The sequence below is a fragment of the Aquila chrysaetos genome, chromosome 11 (genome assembly GCF_900496995.4).
Source record: "Aquila chrysaetos chrysaetos chromosome 11, bAquChr1.4, whole genome shotgun sequence".
In the NCBI taxonomy this organism is placed as follows: Eukaryota; Metazoa; Chordata; class Aves; order Accipitriformes; family Accipitridae; genus Aquila; species Aquila chrysaetos.
In genome coordinates this window covers 32,431,695-32,448,216 of record NC_044014.1, presented here as the reverse complement: position 1 = coordinate 32,448,216, position 16,522 = coordinate 32,431,695, and the positions used below count along the sequence as shown (strand labels likewise).

General features: G+C 40.4%; 1 protein-coding gene across 6 annotated transcripts in view; it reads right to left on the bottom strand.

Annotated features, from left to right (window-relative positions):
• Window positions 1-3,016: 3,016 nt before the first annotated feature.
• GRID1 (glutamate ionotropic receptor delta type subunit 1) overlaps window positions 3,017-16,522 on the bottom strand; it is a 562,508-nt gene continuing 549,002 nt past the window's right edge. For 5 of the 6 annotated variants that reach the window (XM_030030252.1, XM_030030245.1, XM_030030247.2 and 2 more), the window contains one exon: window positions 3,017-10,051. In XM_030030252.1, the coding sequence (XP_029886112.1) occupies window positions 9,623-10,051 (429 nt within the window). In that variant the 3' untranslated portion in view covers window positions 3,017-9,622. The remainder of the gene's footprint in view (window positions 10,052-16,522) is intronic. The other variant, XM_030030250.1, reaches the window with a different exon arrangement.

The window sequence follows — 16,522 nt, the reverse complement described above, 5'->3', positions numbered from 1 at the left end:
TTTACTGAAATATAATTTTTCTTTTTTTTTTTAAAGAATCTATCTTCTGTTCCTAACACTTATTTATAACAGTTTAAGGTCAAGCCAGAAAGACAGAGTCACAATTGCTGAAGTAAATCCGCTGCCAGCCCCGAAGCGGCTGGCATTGAGCCTGTACCTGCAGCAGCACTACTCAAGGCACCGGCGCACCCGGACAGGTGCTGCCGACACAGCCCGAGTGTTGTAGCAGAACTACTTTCCATTCCCCACCTTCAAGTAAAACTAAAACCCAAGGTCCCAGTTCAAGAGTGGTGTAATTTCTGGCTGCTGGCACCGCACCTTGTGCCTCGCTCCACCCACACTGAATTGGAAAGCCAGAGTCGGTGCACTGCTGACCAAGTTTGTCTCCTCCATCATGGCCATCTCCCCTCACTCTCTGCTCATGCATTAGTCCTGTTGAAGCTCAAGTCTGTCTCTTGCAAACAGAGGCTGCCTCCACCTCTGCATGACAGCTTTCCCCAATTCCCCTTCCTCCCTCCCGTAGGACTGCTGCTGTCTTCTGCAATTCCTCCCCGAACAGCAGACAAGGGTTTCCCTTTAACAAGCCACACAGGTAAAGGGATTAACTGATAAAGAATAATTAAATTGATGGTCTAATTTAATACTTTACATTTTGTGTGGTTTCACTGTTTGCATTCTTAATAAAAGTTTTAATACACATTTCATACCACTTAATACTGGAGAACTAAGCAGGCTTTATAACTAAAGGTCTGGGACTTGCCCAACTGCTTAATATCCAAGCTGGCACTGCAGGATGCTTCTTTTGCAACCTCATGGTTTCTCATGGCAACATACCTACACCACTTCAGGAGTTTTGCTCTAAGGCCAAGCAAGGTGTTAACCTGCCTGATGCTCCAGTACTGTGTCTCCCTATTTTTGAGATCTCCCACCTATCACTGCCTTCCACCATTTTCTGGCTGTGATATTTCAGCCCTTACAGGTGTACCTCATCCTCCAAATCCCACTAGACAGAGCACTGAGGAGCCTTCACCTTCATTGCACCCACGGACTACAGCCAGACTGTCCCCTCCACCAAACCCCTCTTGCTGTCCACAGGCAGGTGGTTTCTCTTCCCAACACCCTGGCAGTTTTTCAGGTGCTGTCTCAGAATAATTGAAGTTATTGCCTGCACCGGCCTTTGGAGCAGACCAGGGATGATCAGCAGCTGTATTGAGCTGTCAGGAGCTCAGAGTGACACGTCGATGGATTAATACCCCAGCCTGTCAGGATGGCATGTATTTGCTGCATGCAAAAGATGAGACATCTACTTTCCAAAAAGCAGCACTTGCTTTACAATAGACCTCTGCAGTGCCCAGAGCACTGATTTTTTTTCCTGTCACTGAATGTAAACAAGCTACAGTCTGGAGTAAAATATGGTTTACTAAGCCACTGAATGGATAGAGCTTCATATTCCTCCGTGGCAGATGTTACAAATATGCAGACAGGCAGTCCTTATTGATCCAAATGGTTTGCAGAAACTCCATTTGAAAGCATATGTTTCTCTGCTTGACATTTTGACATAAATGACAAGACAAAGCCAGGAATGCAAATGCGCAAGAGGAAACTGTTCTTGTGCTGTAAAAGCACATTCCCCCTGTCAAAAGTTGGGTAAACGTTGCACAACTAATCATAGCCCACAAAAGATGAGCAAGCTGATCTACAGACACAGGAGGGGAAATCAAACAGCACGGACTTAAAACAGCAGCTCACGGCCCTATCCGCACAGCTCAATATGATTGCTGTTTGTTCTCTCCATGTGCTAGGATCAGTCTGACCCAAGTTTCCCCATTTAGCGTCACATGAATTTTAGGAAACCTTTATGTAAATAACGACAGTGGCATCCAGCAACCACCACATCCACAGTTCATACCCCAGTGGATGTTCATACTCTGACACAGCATTTTCCCCATTTTATTTCCAAGCCTCACCAACCCTTGCTGAAGGGCAATTCCCAGCCCAGTGCCTTGCCTACACCATCAGCACTCCTGTCCGGAGACGTCTGGGTCTTGGGACCCCCTCAGTTACCTCCCCTGCTCTCTGGGGGTGCCCCTCATCCCCCTTCCCCAGCAGCTCCCCCTCCTACTGCTGCCCTGGGCTTCTCCTGTGCTCCCCCCCCACCACCACAGCAGGCACAAGCTCTCCAGGAAGCTTGCAGCAAACGCTGCCAAATGCCCCACTCCACATTCACTTTGCCACCATCTCAGGGTCCCCCGCAGGGTTCGTGCTGAGCCGTGGGCTCTACTGCCACGTTAGTGGTTGCTATGCTGAAAGTTGAAAGCTTTCATGACCAAAGCACCCTCCCAAAAATTGGTTCTCACCATAACTCAAGCTCACTTTAGAATCAAGAAAAATATTGCAATTTATTTTCCTGGCCAGCTCTTAAATAGCAGCTGAAATGCAGGAAATACTAATTTTCAACAGCTTGTAAATGCTATACCTGCCTACACCCAACACTTCTCAGGAGAGTTTCTCCTGTCACACATCATCCACCCAGAAGCAGCAACATAACCAACACTGGAAAGCAGCACCCTGACGGATGGGCAACACCCACAACACAGCACACATCCCTCTCCTTCACCAGAGCAGGACATGCCTGTCCCTTCTGCTGGGCATGATGGGCAGCAACGAGGGCCGATCTCGGGCCTCTAGAATCCTTACTAACGTACCAAGGTGAAAGCGGGTCTGCAACTGCAGATTTTCACCTACTATCATCCCAGATTTGTTTATGGGTGAGAACTCTCCATTTCAGGATGAAGAAGTAGTTCCCAAACCTAATCTCATCTCCATATCCCTGTGCTGCTGGTGTGGCTACTGATGGCTGTGGGATGCTACACCATGTCACAAGGCCAGGGCACAACAAGCCTGGGTGCAGGACAGCACTACCAAACGCTCGAGTTATGTCCTTTAGATCTTTAACCAATAAGTATATGCACTTTAGCAGATTAAAATGATGCTTTCTATACAAGACAGGGAAACATTTCCAGTGTCTGCTTAGATTTATTTGCAAATATGCATTTCAGCACTTTGGTGGGCTGGAATATTTTGCTTCTGGCAAATATTTAATTTGATGGGATTGATCCAATATAAATCATATAAAAAGTACATTAAACAGAAGTCAAGTTTTTTCTGCTGATATATAGAAAAAAAATACATAAATCTGGGATCTCTCTTCTTCACAGATCATTGTTGTGGTTGTATGCTCTTTTGTTCTTTTAGCTGCAATTCTCACCTGAAGTGCTGGGCTTCTTTGTGCTATACTTAACCACTTCAAAAATAATTCCATCAGAAAACAAATACATACATTTTACAAGAGGGAAAGAAATTAATATTAAAATATAGAAAATCTCAAAGATATTTCCTTTAGTGAGTGACTTTTTAGAATGAGAGCCTAAAAGCAATCTGATAATTAACTAAAGCTGTTTTAAAACCTCTGGTTCCATATCCTGTCACATACAGCTTCAGTTATGACATTATAACAAAACAATAAAAAAAAAAGCTCATTATCTTGAAAACAACTTGGGGGCATGTTGAGCTGTGCTTTGTGGTTTCCCACCTAGAAACATTTCAGATGATTTCTATGGTACAGTCAGTCATATGTAACATACTATTCAGAAATAATTTTCTGTCCCAGCCAGTCATCCAAGCAGTTGAAGCTTTGGCAAGACGTGCAAACATTTTCTTCTTTTTTGTTCAAGTTTTTTCCCTACCCTGCTACTTTCCATGTCTGTATTTATCTATGATTGTAAGGACTTATTTTCGCCACCTTATGTTATATAGAGACCAGAACAGATAGAAACCCTGACACCTTCAAAACTACAGAGCTTTATAATTGCATTAGAACAATTGAACAGTTACCCAGAGGTAAGACGTCTTCCAATGAGACTTACAAGAAAAGGAATAAAAAAAAAAAGACAAAACAACTTTCTTATGGTGGTGCTCCATTAAAACACGACATGAAGTTACCACCAGCGTTAATTGATTTCTAAGCAAGCTATCTGATACCAATTTAAGCGGGGAAAAAAACCAAAGGAATTCAAGCAGTACCCTGTAATTGTGCAATTAAAAAAAATAAAATTAAAAAATCCCTCTAATAAGCCTGACAGTAAACTTAGGAGAAAATAAAACTCAGCAAGAAACTGAAGCCTTACACGTTACTTACTTCTGGTTTTAGTTACCTCACAAACTTGGAGAAGCCAAGTTTCTGTGCTGCTTCCCTCCAATACAAGCACTAGCAAAGCAGTATCCTTATCCAGGAATCCAAAGACATATACAGCTAATACCACTAAGCCTTAACTCTTACCCCAAACCAGAGCAGTTAGAGGTTTATGAGTAGCTGAGTGAGGCTGATTTTTTGCAGCTGCAGACCTAAACAACCACTGGGAGTATCATCCAGCAAGCAGCCCACAGCTGGTTTAGGTGCAAATCACTGACTGAAACTGATTTTCCCCAGCTGAGTGAGAATCAAGCCAAAAAACTGGCATCACCAAACAAATAATTCCAACTCTTAAATAATATAACAACTGTTTCTGGTAGAACAAATACTGTTTTTATTTGTTTCCTAAAAATTAAGAAAAATAATAATTAACTGAGGTGACTGCTTGTGTGATGGAATCTAGGCTTCTCATACAAGTAATACAGCTTTGCTAGACATATGAGTTGTAACCACCCTTTCCTCCCTTCCCCTTTACCACATATTCATTTTTACCTTTAACTTTGCTTCTCTTCAGAGTTTTCTTCTAACTTTCTCCTTGCCTTTCCCAGGGTTTCCAAAGGATGTGGATTCTTTGGGAAATTTCCAACAGGGTGCCCCAAATGTGTTGTGTTTAGATCTGTGTCACTCTTTAGCTGCTCACAACGTAAGTTCAAGTCAGTAAAGCAAAATAAAATAAAAAGGTCTGAGCACTGTGGTTGCTGTACTGTCCCAGTAACATGATTTCCTCTGAAAGGAATGCTCCATTTGCCACCAAGTCAACAGCTTTTAACCTTTCTTAGAGGAGAGGTGTACCTAAATTTGAACAGATTTTAAGAAGAAATTTGTTCTCTAAGCTATTTCAGCACACAGTTTAAACTCAAATCCATGTTAAGTGCTCAAAACGGTAATAAATGTTCCTCCTTGAGGTTCATTTTTCAGACTCAAAAAGTTTTCCTTTTCAGAGCTATCATTGAATACAGGTTTATGGGAAGCAGTGCTCTCAAGCCCAATAGTAAGAGCCAAATCCTCACCTACAGAAACTCAGTATGCTTGACCCTTTCACTGGAGGGATGCTGATTTACGCAGGTGAGAACCCAGGTTTAAGTGTTTTATTCTATCAGCAGACTAAAGGAAAGTGAGTTGTTTGGCTGAGACTTCATCTACAGTGCAGCAATGGTTATCAAAGCAAGGCAGATATTGGGAATTTCACTTTGCAAGACAAATATTGCACACTTGTAGTTGTAACTCAGCATAAAAACGTTCTATCAAGTTTCAACTCTGAAATTAAAAAGCACAATTATTCTTTTTCCATTGCAATAGGAAAACATGACATACTAAGAAATAAAAGCAATGCATTCTTCAGATTGCAAGCAGATTGCCCGTGGATTGCAAGCAAATAGAAGAAACGGAGTCACATTTTTGTATGAAAATAAAGTCATTTCTAAACTAATGGATCAATAGGACAAGACACACTACAAGTGCTGTGCCACAGATGTCACTTTGGTGAAAGTTCATCAGCAAAAGAGCACGATAAAAGGAAGGTATAGGCACTCGATTTCCATTTCATGTACAGCCACCTTTGCAATGTAAACATCCTGGAGAAGCTGGAATATTTGGGATCGTACATTATTCCCTTTTTTAAGCACATTCAGGGGAAGTTCCATTTGAAAATCAAGGGCACAGTTTGGTCTTCAAAGTTTTCAGGAATTTCTCCAGTTTTTGTACTTCAGCTTGCCAGATATTAAAAGTGAAGGGTCAAATCTGCAGGTGGTGTAAATAAGCACAGCTCTGTGAGAGCTTTGAGCTTATGCTCATTTACATCACATAGAAACTATATTTCTCACTTCTTCTGTGAATAACTGCACATGTATATATATATGCACGAGTGTGTGGTGAATACATGTTATATAGAAAGCGAATGCTTTGATCTGTCAAAATGAAGATATAAATATAAAACAGGAGACAGAATATGGAAATCATACATTCTGCATTTACTTTGAAAACTGAAAGTTATGGGGAAAAAAACATTGTTTATGTTCAAGGAGAACCTGGTGATTTGCTTAAACAATCTAAAACCAAACCACCATCACATGAAAGATTTAACAGCTTCCTGTCATGGTTGACAGGCTCAAGCTATGACTTGCTAACTTTATATAAACAAATAATTACTAGACAGTGACAGATCCATTGTGGATTCCTACTTTTATGGTATAGACCCTGGTGCAGGAAAGCACTCGAAACTGTTAACTTTAAGCAACTGAATAGTCCTAGGGAGTTTGGTGAGCTCACTCATCTGCTTAAAATTAGCCATATATTTAATTTGAGACGTGCAGTTTAACTCCGTTGTTAACCAGCAAAGCACTTCAACCTGTGCATAAAGCAGCTGCTTTCTATAGGGCTTACACACATGCTTAAATACTTTTCTGAGAGAGGACTGTGTGGTTTGATTCTTTAAGACCCTGATCATCTTAGATGTAATCCTGCAGAGCATTCAAACAGGCAAGTCATATTCTGTCCATGAGAATCAGTGAGATCCAACATTGTAAGTTAAACCACACTTCCAAACTTTACAGTATGCGGCAAGACTAAGCCAGGAGAAGAACACTGAATATGGAGAATGTTAAAGTTAATCCCCCAAATATACTGTATTCACAATTTATTCCACCAATGCAGTTCAGTTTAAATTATTCAGTACAGTGGTTTAGACTATAATACGAAAATGATCTAATAAGTTTTGTGAAAGCAATGATGCCTCAGTAAAGGAGGGTTTCAATCTCCTGCTCTGAGCTTTGCTGAAGCAAATAAATAGCATGCTTTGTGGGGAAATGGCAAGGGAGCAGCTCAGACAACCTCTGACAAGCTTGTTTGCTACAACATTAATGCAGAGCCAGTAGCAGTGGCTACACTGCCACGCACCACCAGCTCACCCCAGCCCTTCACCATCCAGAAGGGAGGATGTGGCTGGGCAACTGCCTCATGCTGAGTGAGCTGCTCACCCACCTGTGCTCTGGGGGATGCTCAGCACTAGGGGCGATGGCCTCCTCACTCTGGTACTGCTGGGGAGGGAGTACCCACTCCAGCCAAGCCCTACCTTGCAGATTGCACCCTTGTAGCTACACAAGCATCTCCTTGCACCTCTGCTGGAGCATGTTCCTCTGCAGCTGCCTAAATCTTAAACTGGTAATAAAAATGAGAGATTTTTTCCAATGCAAATAGTTGCGCGCTTTCTCCTAAGTGCCTTTACAGATACCTAGGTGTGCGTAGTCTTTTTGTGCAGCTGTTTCTGCCACAACTAGTTAGTGTATTCATGGAAGGTGGGAAAAAATAAGGGGAAGAAATGTCTATTTTTTCCTGTGGCCTTGGGTTTGTTAAGATAATGATAAGGAAAAGTACGACGAAAGAAGAAAAAAAAATATCCCAAGCTTGTGTGGGCCAAGTCTCTAAACACGATAAATCTAGTCAGCTGACTAGAGCATTATTCATTTTTAATTAGTTTGAAGCAAATAGTGCAATTTGTGCCAAGCTGCAAAATTGCACTGTCTTCACAAGGAACCAGCTTGACAACAGAGACAAATTAATCCCTGCAAGAGTACTCCTTCTGTAAGCTCACCATCAATATTCCTCATTTAAAAAGTAGTATGCTGAGCATGCTCTTCCATTAGGCTGTTTATGTATCACAGTTTGACTTTTCTTCCCAACTGCTTAAACTAGAAATGTAAAAATTTGGGGACTTTTATCATCCCATAAATATACCTGTTGCATAATTATGCAAATCAAATTAGGAGCCGTCAATGGAATGTTTATTTATCCAAAAACTTGACCCAGATTGCCTGCTGACTTTCTTGGGATGTGAATGCATTTTTACCTCTGTTCAAACATAATTTTTGACCTTCATGTAGGCAGTGATTTTGCTGCACCAAGATCTACAGCTTTTTCCAAATAGCAGTGTTCTAACAAAGTGAAGAAATCCAGCTACAAAGGGAAATTACAACCTAGCTATAGGCTTACATTTGAGAAGACTAAGTCATCCCAATTCTGAAAGATAGTGATGGTCCATTAGCAACAGTGGGCGGGGGGGGGGGGTAGCAGATCAGTTATCTTGGGCATTCAAACTACTATTTGGGAAGGAAACAATGTGGTTTGGTTTTGGTTTGATTTTTTTGTCATATGAAATTGCACTGGTAATATTTGCAGAACGAGACATTAAATTTGCTATTCGTGTTGCTCTATCTTTGTCCTCTCTTTGTGTTTCACAGACAAAAAAAAAGGCATTTTACAGCCATTTCTACCAAGATTATAGACATGGCCATTAAAATGTTTCTCTTTACAAAATCAATGGAAAAATAGCAGACCTGTGCTTATAGTCATGAGCTTAGCCTTGTCATTCAGGGATATGACTTCAACAGAGCGTGTTGCATCCATTATGCAGCAAATTCCTTGAAATCTTAAAGAAAGAGATGGCACCAGAGGGCACAGTCACTGCAACACCATTAACTCCTGCCCATTAAAGCTCTTCATTGTCTCACTCCTTTCAGCATTGGTTCCTCCCCGTTTTCAGTCGTGTACACAAGACACAAAAAAGAGCTGAACAGTTTTTCTTAAAAGCTTTCTCCTTAACCTAAACCCTTTTGTTTATCAAAGCATTTATATATATAATATATATGTCATATATATAATATATATATAATATCTATTACATATATATAACAAAACAGAGAAGGTTAAATAAAAGAGCCACACAGCGCAGCACACACGTAAAAACCCAATTCGATAAACCTGTGCTTAAACTTAGAAACTGTGTGGAAGTTTAAAACCTTGTTAGAAGGAAAAAGTTCTCTTTTTTTGTTTGCTTGTTCGTTGGATTTTAGTTACAATTCATGTTTAACACATTTGTTACTACTATGCTAATACCAGCTGTTAAATTCTCCGAGTGAATTGCCATCTTGACTATAAAATAGGGTTCAGGGGAAAGGAGAGATCTGAGCATGGTGAACTTTTCTATCAAGAAACAGATAATGCTTTTGCTCTTAAAAAACAACAACAAAAAAGAACAGTAAGGGAATAAGTGTTGAAATCCACGGGAAAAAAATGTACGGCCCTCAGTCCCAGTAACTGGTCTTCTTTGGCACTTGAGAACGATCACAAGTAGTTTGCCTTTTTATTCATATAGAACAAAATTTACAAAGTCATTCATACATTTTTGTTTGTTTTTTGTTTTGTTTTTTACTGACTTCGAAAATTGGGAATATTCAAAATACACTTTTACCCCACTTCATTCTTTCATTATTTACAGGTATATACAAGAAAAATGTAGGAGTCTGTTTTGTTTTTTTTGTTTCTTTTAAATTTTGTATTAAAAAGCTCTGCTGGTTGTTTTACTGTTTGTTTTCATCATATGGATGTTCCATGCGAGGGCTCCATTGCTTCTGGAATGACTCCCCCTGGCACAGACTGAAATGACATTGGGATCGGGGTTTTCACAGGACTCTGACGAAATAGTCCTCCATTTGGCGACCTGTGTTTACACTGTATGGAGGGCATGGTGGCTGAGCTGCTCAGGGGCAGCGGCAGGTTGCTGCCAGAGGCAGCTGTGAGTGTCCTGCTGGCACCATGAGTTGTCTGTTCTGGTAAAAAGGTGGTGACAGAAAGTTGCGTGTTCTGGTATTCGCGTACCGGCTCCAGGGTCTGAGCTGGCTGCATGCCACCAATCTCCAAGGCTGAGATTTCAATGGACGCTGGAGAGATTTGCTTGTGGGCTATGTCTTCATCAATTAAACTGTTCATGCGTCTGTGGACCTGCTCCAGGTTCACTTCTTTGTCCTAGTGAGGAAGAAACCAGAACAATCAGTCCAAACACAATCTCTAATCCCGCCTGGCCCCCCTCCACTTCCTCTGTGTGACAGGAGTTGCTGTTCACTCATTACATTGCTTCGATTTCATCTGTGCCTATGCAAAACCTTGAGGTCTGCCCAACATCTCCAGCTGATAAACACATGCTGAAGAAAACACCACCTCAACCTCAGCCTGCAAAAGCCCGTGATGTTGTCAATCCTGTCCTCCTTGGAGGTAAACAGATGGCTCTGGTTCAGTTAACAGGAGCTGGCACCAGGGACCAGCACATCCCACAAGCCCTTAGCTCACCTTGCACAAGCCCAGAAAAAAAGGACATGGCAGGCAACAAGCCAGTTGGGACTCCAAATTCCAGCAAGCAGCTCACCACCTTGTAACCACAAGACAGCTCACCACTGTCTTATCTAGCTGCAGTGCATTTTCTAAGGAACATGTCAGTAAAACACTGTGCACAGCCTAGCTGACTCTAGAGTAGTTGCTTCATGTGCCAAAATCTACTGGCCAGGGGTTGTGATGGTGAAGAAGTCTTGCCTGCCCAGCAGGAAGCTCTGGGTCACCTATGTGGCACAGACCATAGGCCTACTGGAACAGAGGTTCCAGAGAAAGACCTACACTGGGAGCCCTGGGGAGGGTACCACTCATTTGTGTTTTGAACAGTTGTGTGACCAACTATAAGCTGCCTGTCATCTAGACACATCATCTGGTAAAAGTCTGTCTGTGGTCAGAGCTTGGGAAAGTAACGCTGGTCTTCAGAAATGCATCACCATCTTCTGAGAACATGTTGCCTAAGGCTCCCGGAGCGGTCTCTTCACAGGACTTTTGGGACCATTTACTCAACGTATTTTAGCTTTCATGAGGAAATACGGCAAAAGTAGTTGTCTTTCTTTAAAACCTGAATCAGCAAAGACCTACAATGGGCTGCTTATCACCTCAGCACAGCATTCAGGATGGTCAAATTGGAAGGCAACAAAACTGGCAGGGTAAAGTCAACCACCTGGGATGCTGAATGACCGAATTTTAATAGCTAGCATTGTAATGCCAGTAAAAAGATATTATATTATATCATTTCTGTATATTTCATAAAGCAAATATGATCCGCAGTTGTAGTTATTTGATGCAAGTGTAACACACAGCAGACTAGTAGCAAAGCACCTATAAAAGCCCACCAATTCTGGAACTGGAGAAATTCCCTGGTCTGACAGAAACCTGTAATTACACTAGGCAGCCAGCAAGATTCCAGCCTAAGAAGTAGGACTACCTGAAACTTTTGTGTTCCAGTAATTCCTGATTGCCCTCAGATCAACATGTGCTTAAATGTTGGTTAAACCCAACACCAGCAGTTTTACAGATGCTCTGATTCATGCCAAAAACTAGGCTCTGGGAACAGAGAAGTATAAGGTGCCACTGCCACCCACTCCTCATGATATTTTGCCACCGGTGTTCAGGTGGAGCACAGAGAATTACAATATTATTCCAGTGGTACCCAGTGCTATGCAACTTTGCTTTCACCTGTAAATTGACAAGTCAACTCCAAAGCCCTTGATTCCAGTCAATGTCAACTACAGATTTGATTCTAACCTTGTGATTTAACACCACTTCTACATTACTCAAGAACCGTTGGATTTGCTGATCTCTGTGTGGATTTGGAAATGAATTAGTGCTACATGATGATGAACTCAAACCTGTGTCCTTAGCTTAGGCTAAATCCATATTGATTTCAACTGGAGTACAATTGTTCAACAATTACAGGGCTGAGCTGCATGTTGCACCTCCTTTGCTAATCAGTAGAAAATGAATTCCTATTTCATTTACATCACAAATCTACCAAAATCTCAATGGAGCTCCCAGAAACCTGAGGGATATCATCTTCCTCACCAAAGAAACAAACTGTTTTTTTGAAAATACTGCTTTTTTAGTGAAATCCTCTAATCAGATAATTTTGAGTTAGAGGAAATCAATGGACAATAAATAAAACCCCAAACTTTTGTGGCAGAAAGAGACCACACAATACTTGACCAGATAAACCCTGCAGCTGCATTAAGTCCTTCTTGCCAACAGCTGTACCTGACCTGTCAGGCTTTTCATTCAGTAAGTTAGATGATAACACAGAGGTTCTTTCATAAACTCTGTAACTAGGTAAATTAAGGATTTGTGGTACAATGGCCAGAGGGTTACGTGGATTTAATTCATAATTTTATTTATTTCTATTTCTTGAAGTAAAATTGTGTACTGGGAGCAAGTGTGAGAAGTAACCTTACATTATGCCCTGTTGGGAGTAAGGGCTCAACCTCTATGGGCGGGTTGCTTTTGCACAGATGTCTGGCTGCCTACTGCTGTGTTTTTGTCAGCTGTCTGCAAGTGAAAGCTTGCTGCAAAGTTCTGCTTATCCACAAACTTCAGCTGCCACCACGTATGATGCTATCTGTGTCTAAGGAAGCTAACTCCCAGAAGTCCATTAGATAATGCTTCTTTAGGTACCCCGTACTATTTCTTTTCTTAAAAATGCTGCTAGCTTTGATTTAGACACCTAGGTTGGCATTCCAGTTTTCTGGGACCCATGTTCTTGCTAAGCCCCTACTACAAAATAAGAAAAAAGTAGAGAACTCGGGTTAGAACTGAGCAAATACTAGAACAAATTTTCCTAAATAAGACTTTGGAGAAATGTTTATGACTCAATTGCATTTTTCTGAGCTTTTGCCAAATACTAATGCCTTCTTCAGATCATTTCAGGTGAAAATATACATCGAAATTGTATTTGTATTTTTTGATTGCAAGCACATTCTCAGTGCATTCCATCCTGCTTTGCTACATGAACAAATACAATGTGACTGAGATAACTAGCCAAGCCAGAGGGAAAGGTAGAGTTTCAATATTTGCAACATGCAGTCATTAACTGTTTGCAGAGGAAAAATACATTTGTGAATGAAGTGTGCTCTTCATTTGGAGCATCCATGCACAATAGGTCATAAAATTCAAAGGATGAATTAATCCTGGTTATATATTTAGCTTAGCTCTTTTAAGATGTAAACATGAAGAGCCACAGATGGGATGCTCTTAATAGATATCTCCTGCTTCAGACCAGAGGGGTTATTAAGGACCACCTTGTTTGGAATGTTTCCCTCTGTTGGCCTGACAGGATTGCCCTCTTTTCTTCTAGTATGCACAGTCCAGCCCTGGGACAGCATTCCTCAAGAAAATGGTGGATTTGCAGTTGCTTAGGTTTCACAATATAACCTTATGTTTCACTGTGCTAAAGTTTTCATTATCAAGAAAAAGAAAAACATAATTCCTGCACACAGACGTCACATTTTATCTACAACAGAACACTTTATGAAGTTAGCAGAGAAGTAAATGCTTGGGATTTTTTTAAGACGTAGGGGTGGGGAATTCATTTGCCTACTTCTTTCTTCAGCATTAAGGACAACTTTCTGGCCTTATTAAGATCAGAGAAAACTTTTTTAAAGGCTTCCAAGAACCCAGAAGTTCACATTATTCCTTCTTTTTGTTGTTAAAATAAACTGTTTGTAAAGGTTAAGGAAAACAAGTCTGTCTCTGAGGAATAATAAAACCACATTTTTAAAGGTTCTTCCCTTTGTCTTATTAGATGAAGCGCAGCTAAATAACAAAATGTCAAGCTTTGTATGAAACTATCTTAATGCTGAATGAATGATTTTTCAAATGCTTTAAAAAACACCTAAGATAAAAGTTAGAAACCCTTGAAAAGATTAGTCTATTGTTACATACTAGAAGATTGCCTTGAATCCCAAGATTTCCAGAACCGAAGGTTTTTGGGATAGCTTTATTTGACAAGCCAAGTTTTCAGAATTTGTAAATTCTGTAAATCTCATCTTTCTTTTCCTTTATTGTTCTCCTGGAAAATTCAGTAACAAAGCATATGTTACTGAAAAGTAACAAGGTAAATGGAAAAAGGGTTAAATGGTAATAAAGCCAGAAAAACAAATCATAAAAGTTATGATGTTTTGCTCCCTTGTTTGTTCACTGTTCTGCTTTGGTTTTAGTTCTATAATTCTCATTAAATATGAGCCATTTGTTATAATTTTTAAGCACTTAGGTTGCATTTTTTTCATTTCCTGAGGCTTTGTCACCTGAATTGTGAAATGGTAATGTAGCATTGCAAAAGATTTTTAAGCTTTCCAATGCCGTAACTGTTCTCTATTTTTGCATTCTTCTATGAAAAAATTAACTAATTAAAATTAATAAATTACTAGAAATTAATAAATTGAAGCTTGGAGCTAGGGCATGGCAGAAGCATCAGACCTTGCTGCTGGAAGGAAAAAACAGGAGACATAGTGGAGGCTGGTGTGCCGGTTTTCCAGCACGGAGACTTCCCTTACCCAAAGGAAAGCCCCTCGGGGGAAGCCTTACTGCTTCTCTTCACAAAGGTTTCTGGCTTCAGCTCCACTTAGCTCCAGTTAGGTCTCTTCAGAGCTGAATGAATGAGCTCCAAACTTAATACTTCAGTGTCTGTGACACAAAGGCTTCTTCTCTTTCTCTTTTGTACTTAATATGTAAAACTTAGTTAATGTTATAAGTATGTCATATCTCAGATGTTTCCTGCCAATTCAACTTCACTTTTCATATATAGCTACATTGGATAAATGTATACACTTGTGTTGCCAGAAGGAGATAAAATATTTTTCCTTTGCTACCTTCATAATTCTATTTTCACTATTAATGTTGTACTCCAAATAGATCAGTTGAAGAAATTAATCAGTGAAGGGAAGACAAAATATCACATGTAAGGAAAATTAATTATAAACACAGGCTTATCCTCTTCAAGCTTAAGGAAAACAGCTAACCGAACATTGCTCCTGGTCAGGAAATTATCTAATTCATAAATACCAATTTAAATGTCATTCTTCCCCAATGAGTTTGAGTTCTGGAAGGGCAAATGAAGGGCATGTTTTTGATACGTCCCAAGCACTTAATCATGAGCGACAGGTTCAATGGCCTATGATCAACAGCAGGAGCACACCACGGCAACCGTTGGTGTGGCTTTAAAGGATGCTCACCAGAATTATCTGGGAACTACTAATCCTGCACAACCGCACCTGGATGAAACCACAGCTCCTTTCAGCACTAACCAAGTTTGGCCTTATCGTGGGGAGAGAAATTATGGCAAGATATAAATGCAGACAGGATGATTTACAGAGTAATCAATATTTTTTTTCTAGCTTATTTTCTGCAACTTTTGACAGTGGGCTCTAATACAAGCCTGTGGGCAGTCAGATTGAAAGAATATGAAACTACTTGGGAGGTTTGGAGTCAGTTAACATTATCAAATATGAGAGACATCTCACTGAGTGTTGGAAAGGAGCTACTGGCTGATGTTTTCAAGAAATTGCCTAGATCACTCTAAACACAATTAATTCAAGGTGATACTGTTCAGCTGCCAGGATTGTAATGGTTGGGATTTTCCACAGGGAAGATTTCTGAGAAAAATATTTTTATTAAAGACACTAATGTGGCCTCTTGTTCTTACTCGTGATTTCTCTGATCTTATCACAAAGTTCAAGAGAAGCCACTTGAAGAGACAAAAATGTTACAAGCTGATTAAGCAGTTTCAGTAAGGCCAAAAAGGGAGACAAATGTCCAAAAAGGAAGGCCAAATATCTGCAGAAATTTGATGCTAAAACTACACCAAAACTGTGATAAGTTCCATCTGCATCCCACACATGCAAATAAAACCACACTAGGCTAGAGGAGAAGATAAAGACTGATGGTCCTGACCCTAAATATCAAGCACTAAAAATTCAGAAACTTAGCCAATATGGGCAGACAGGCACATACACCAAGGCACTATCATGAATGCATCAATACCTCCCAGTCAGATACTGATAACTGTGCCAACTATTAAAAGCCTGTTAATGCAGCTCCTACTAAGCGTCAGGAGGTATGCAGAAAATAATGCTTTTAAAGTACTATAGTCTTAATCATCAATCATGATGCTTTTCTGTTTTGTTTGTTTGTTTGTTTCTGTCTTGGGTGACAATATGAAGGATTATCTTGTGGTGAGAGAATGAAACCAACACATAAAAGTTAGTATTACATTTTCATTCTGTGAAAGAACTATTTAAAAAATAAAGACAATTTGTGATTAGGACTGGGGTTCAAAATTTGAGTCAAGCCCCAGCCTCAGACAGACATTTCCTCTTCTGACCTTGAACAGCTTACATGCCAGTCCCTCTACCAACCATATAAAACACCTCTTAACCCACACACATATGTTAAAAAATACAAGTATCAGTGGTAATGAGACACAGATGATGGAAGGCACACATGTACCCAGCTAGGCAGAAAGGAAGTCTCTGAGGCACTTGCATGCACAGACAGACATACTGCATAACTGAAAAACAAAGCAGAGAGACAAAACTGAAACAGCTAAGTTTCCATGCTCAGGTACCCACAGGCTATTTTCTT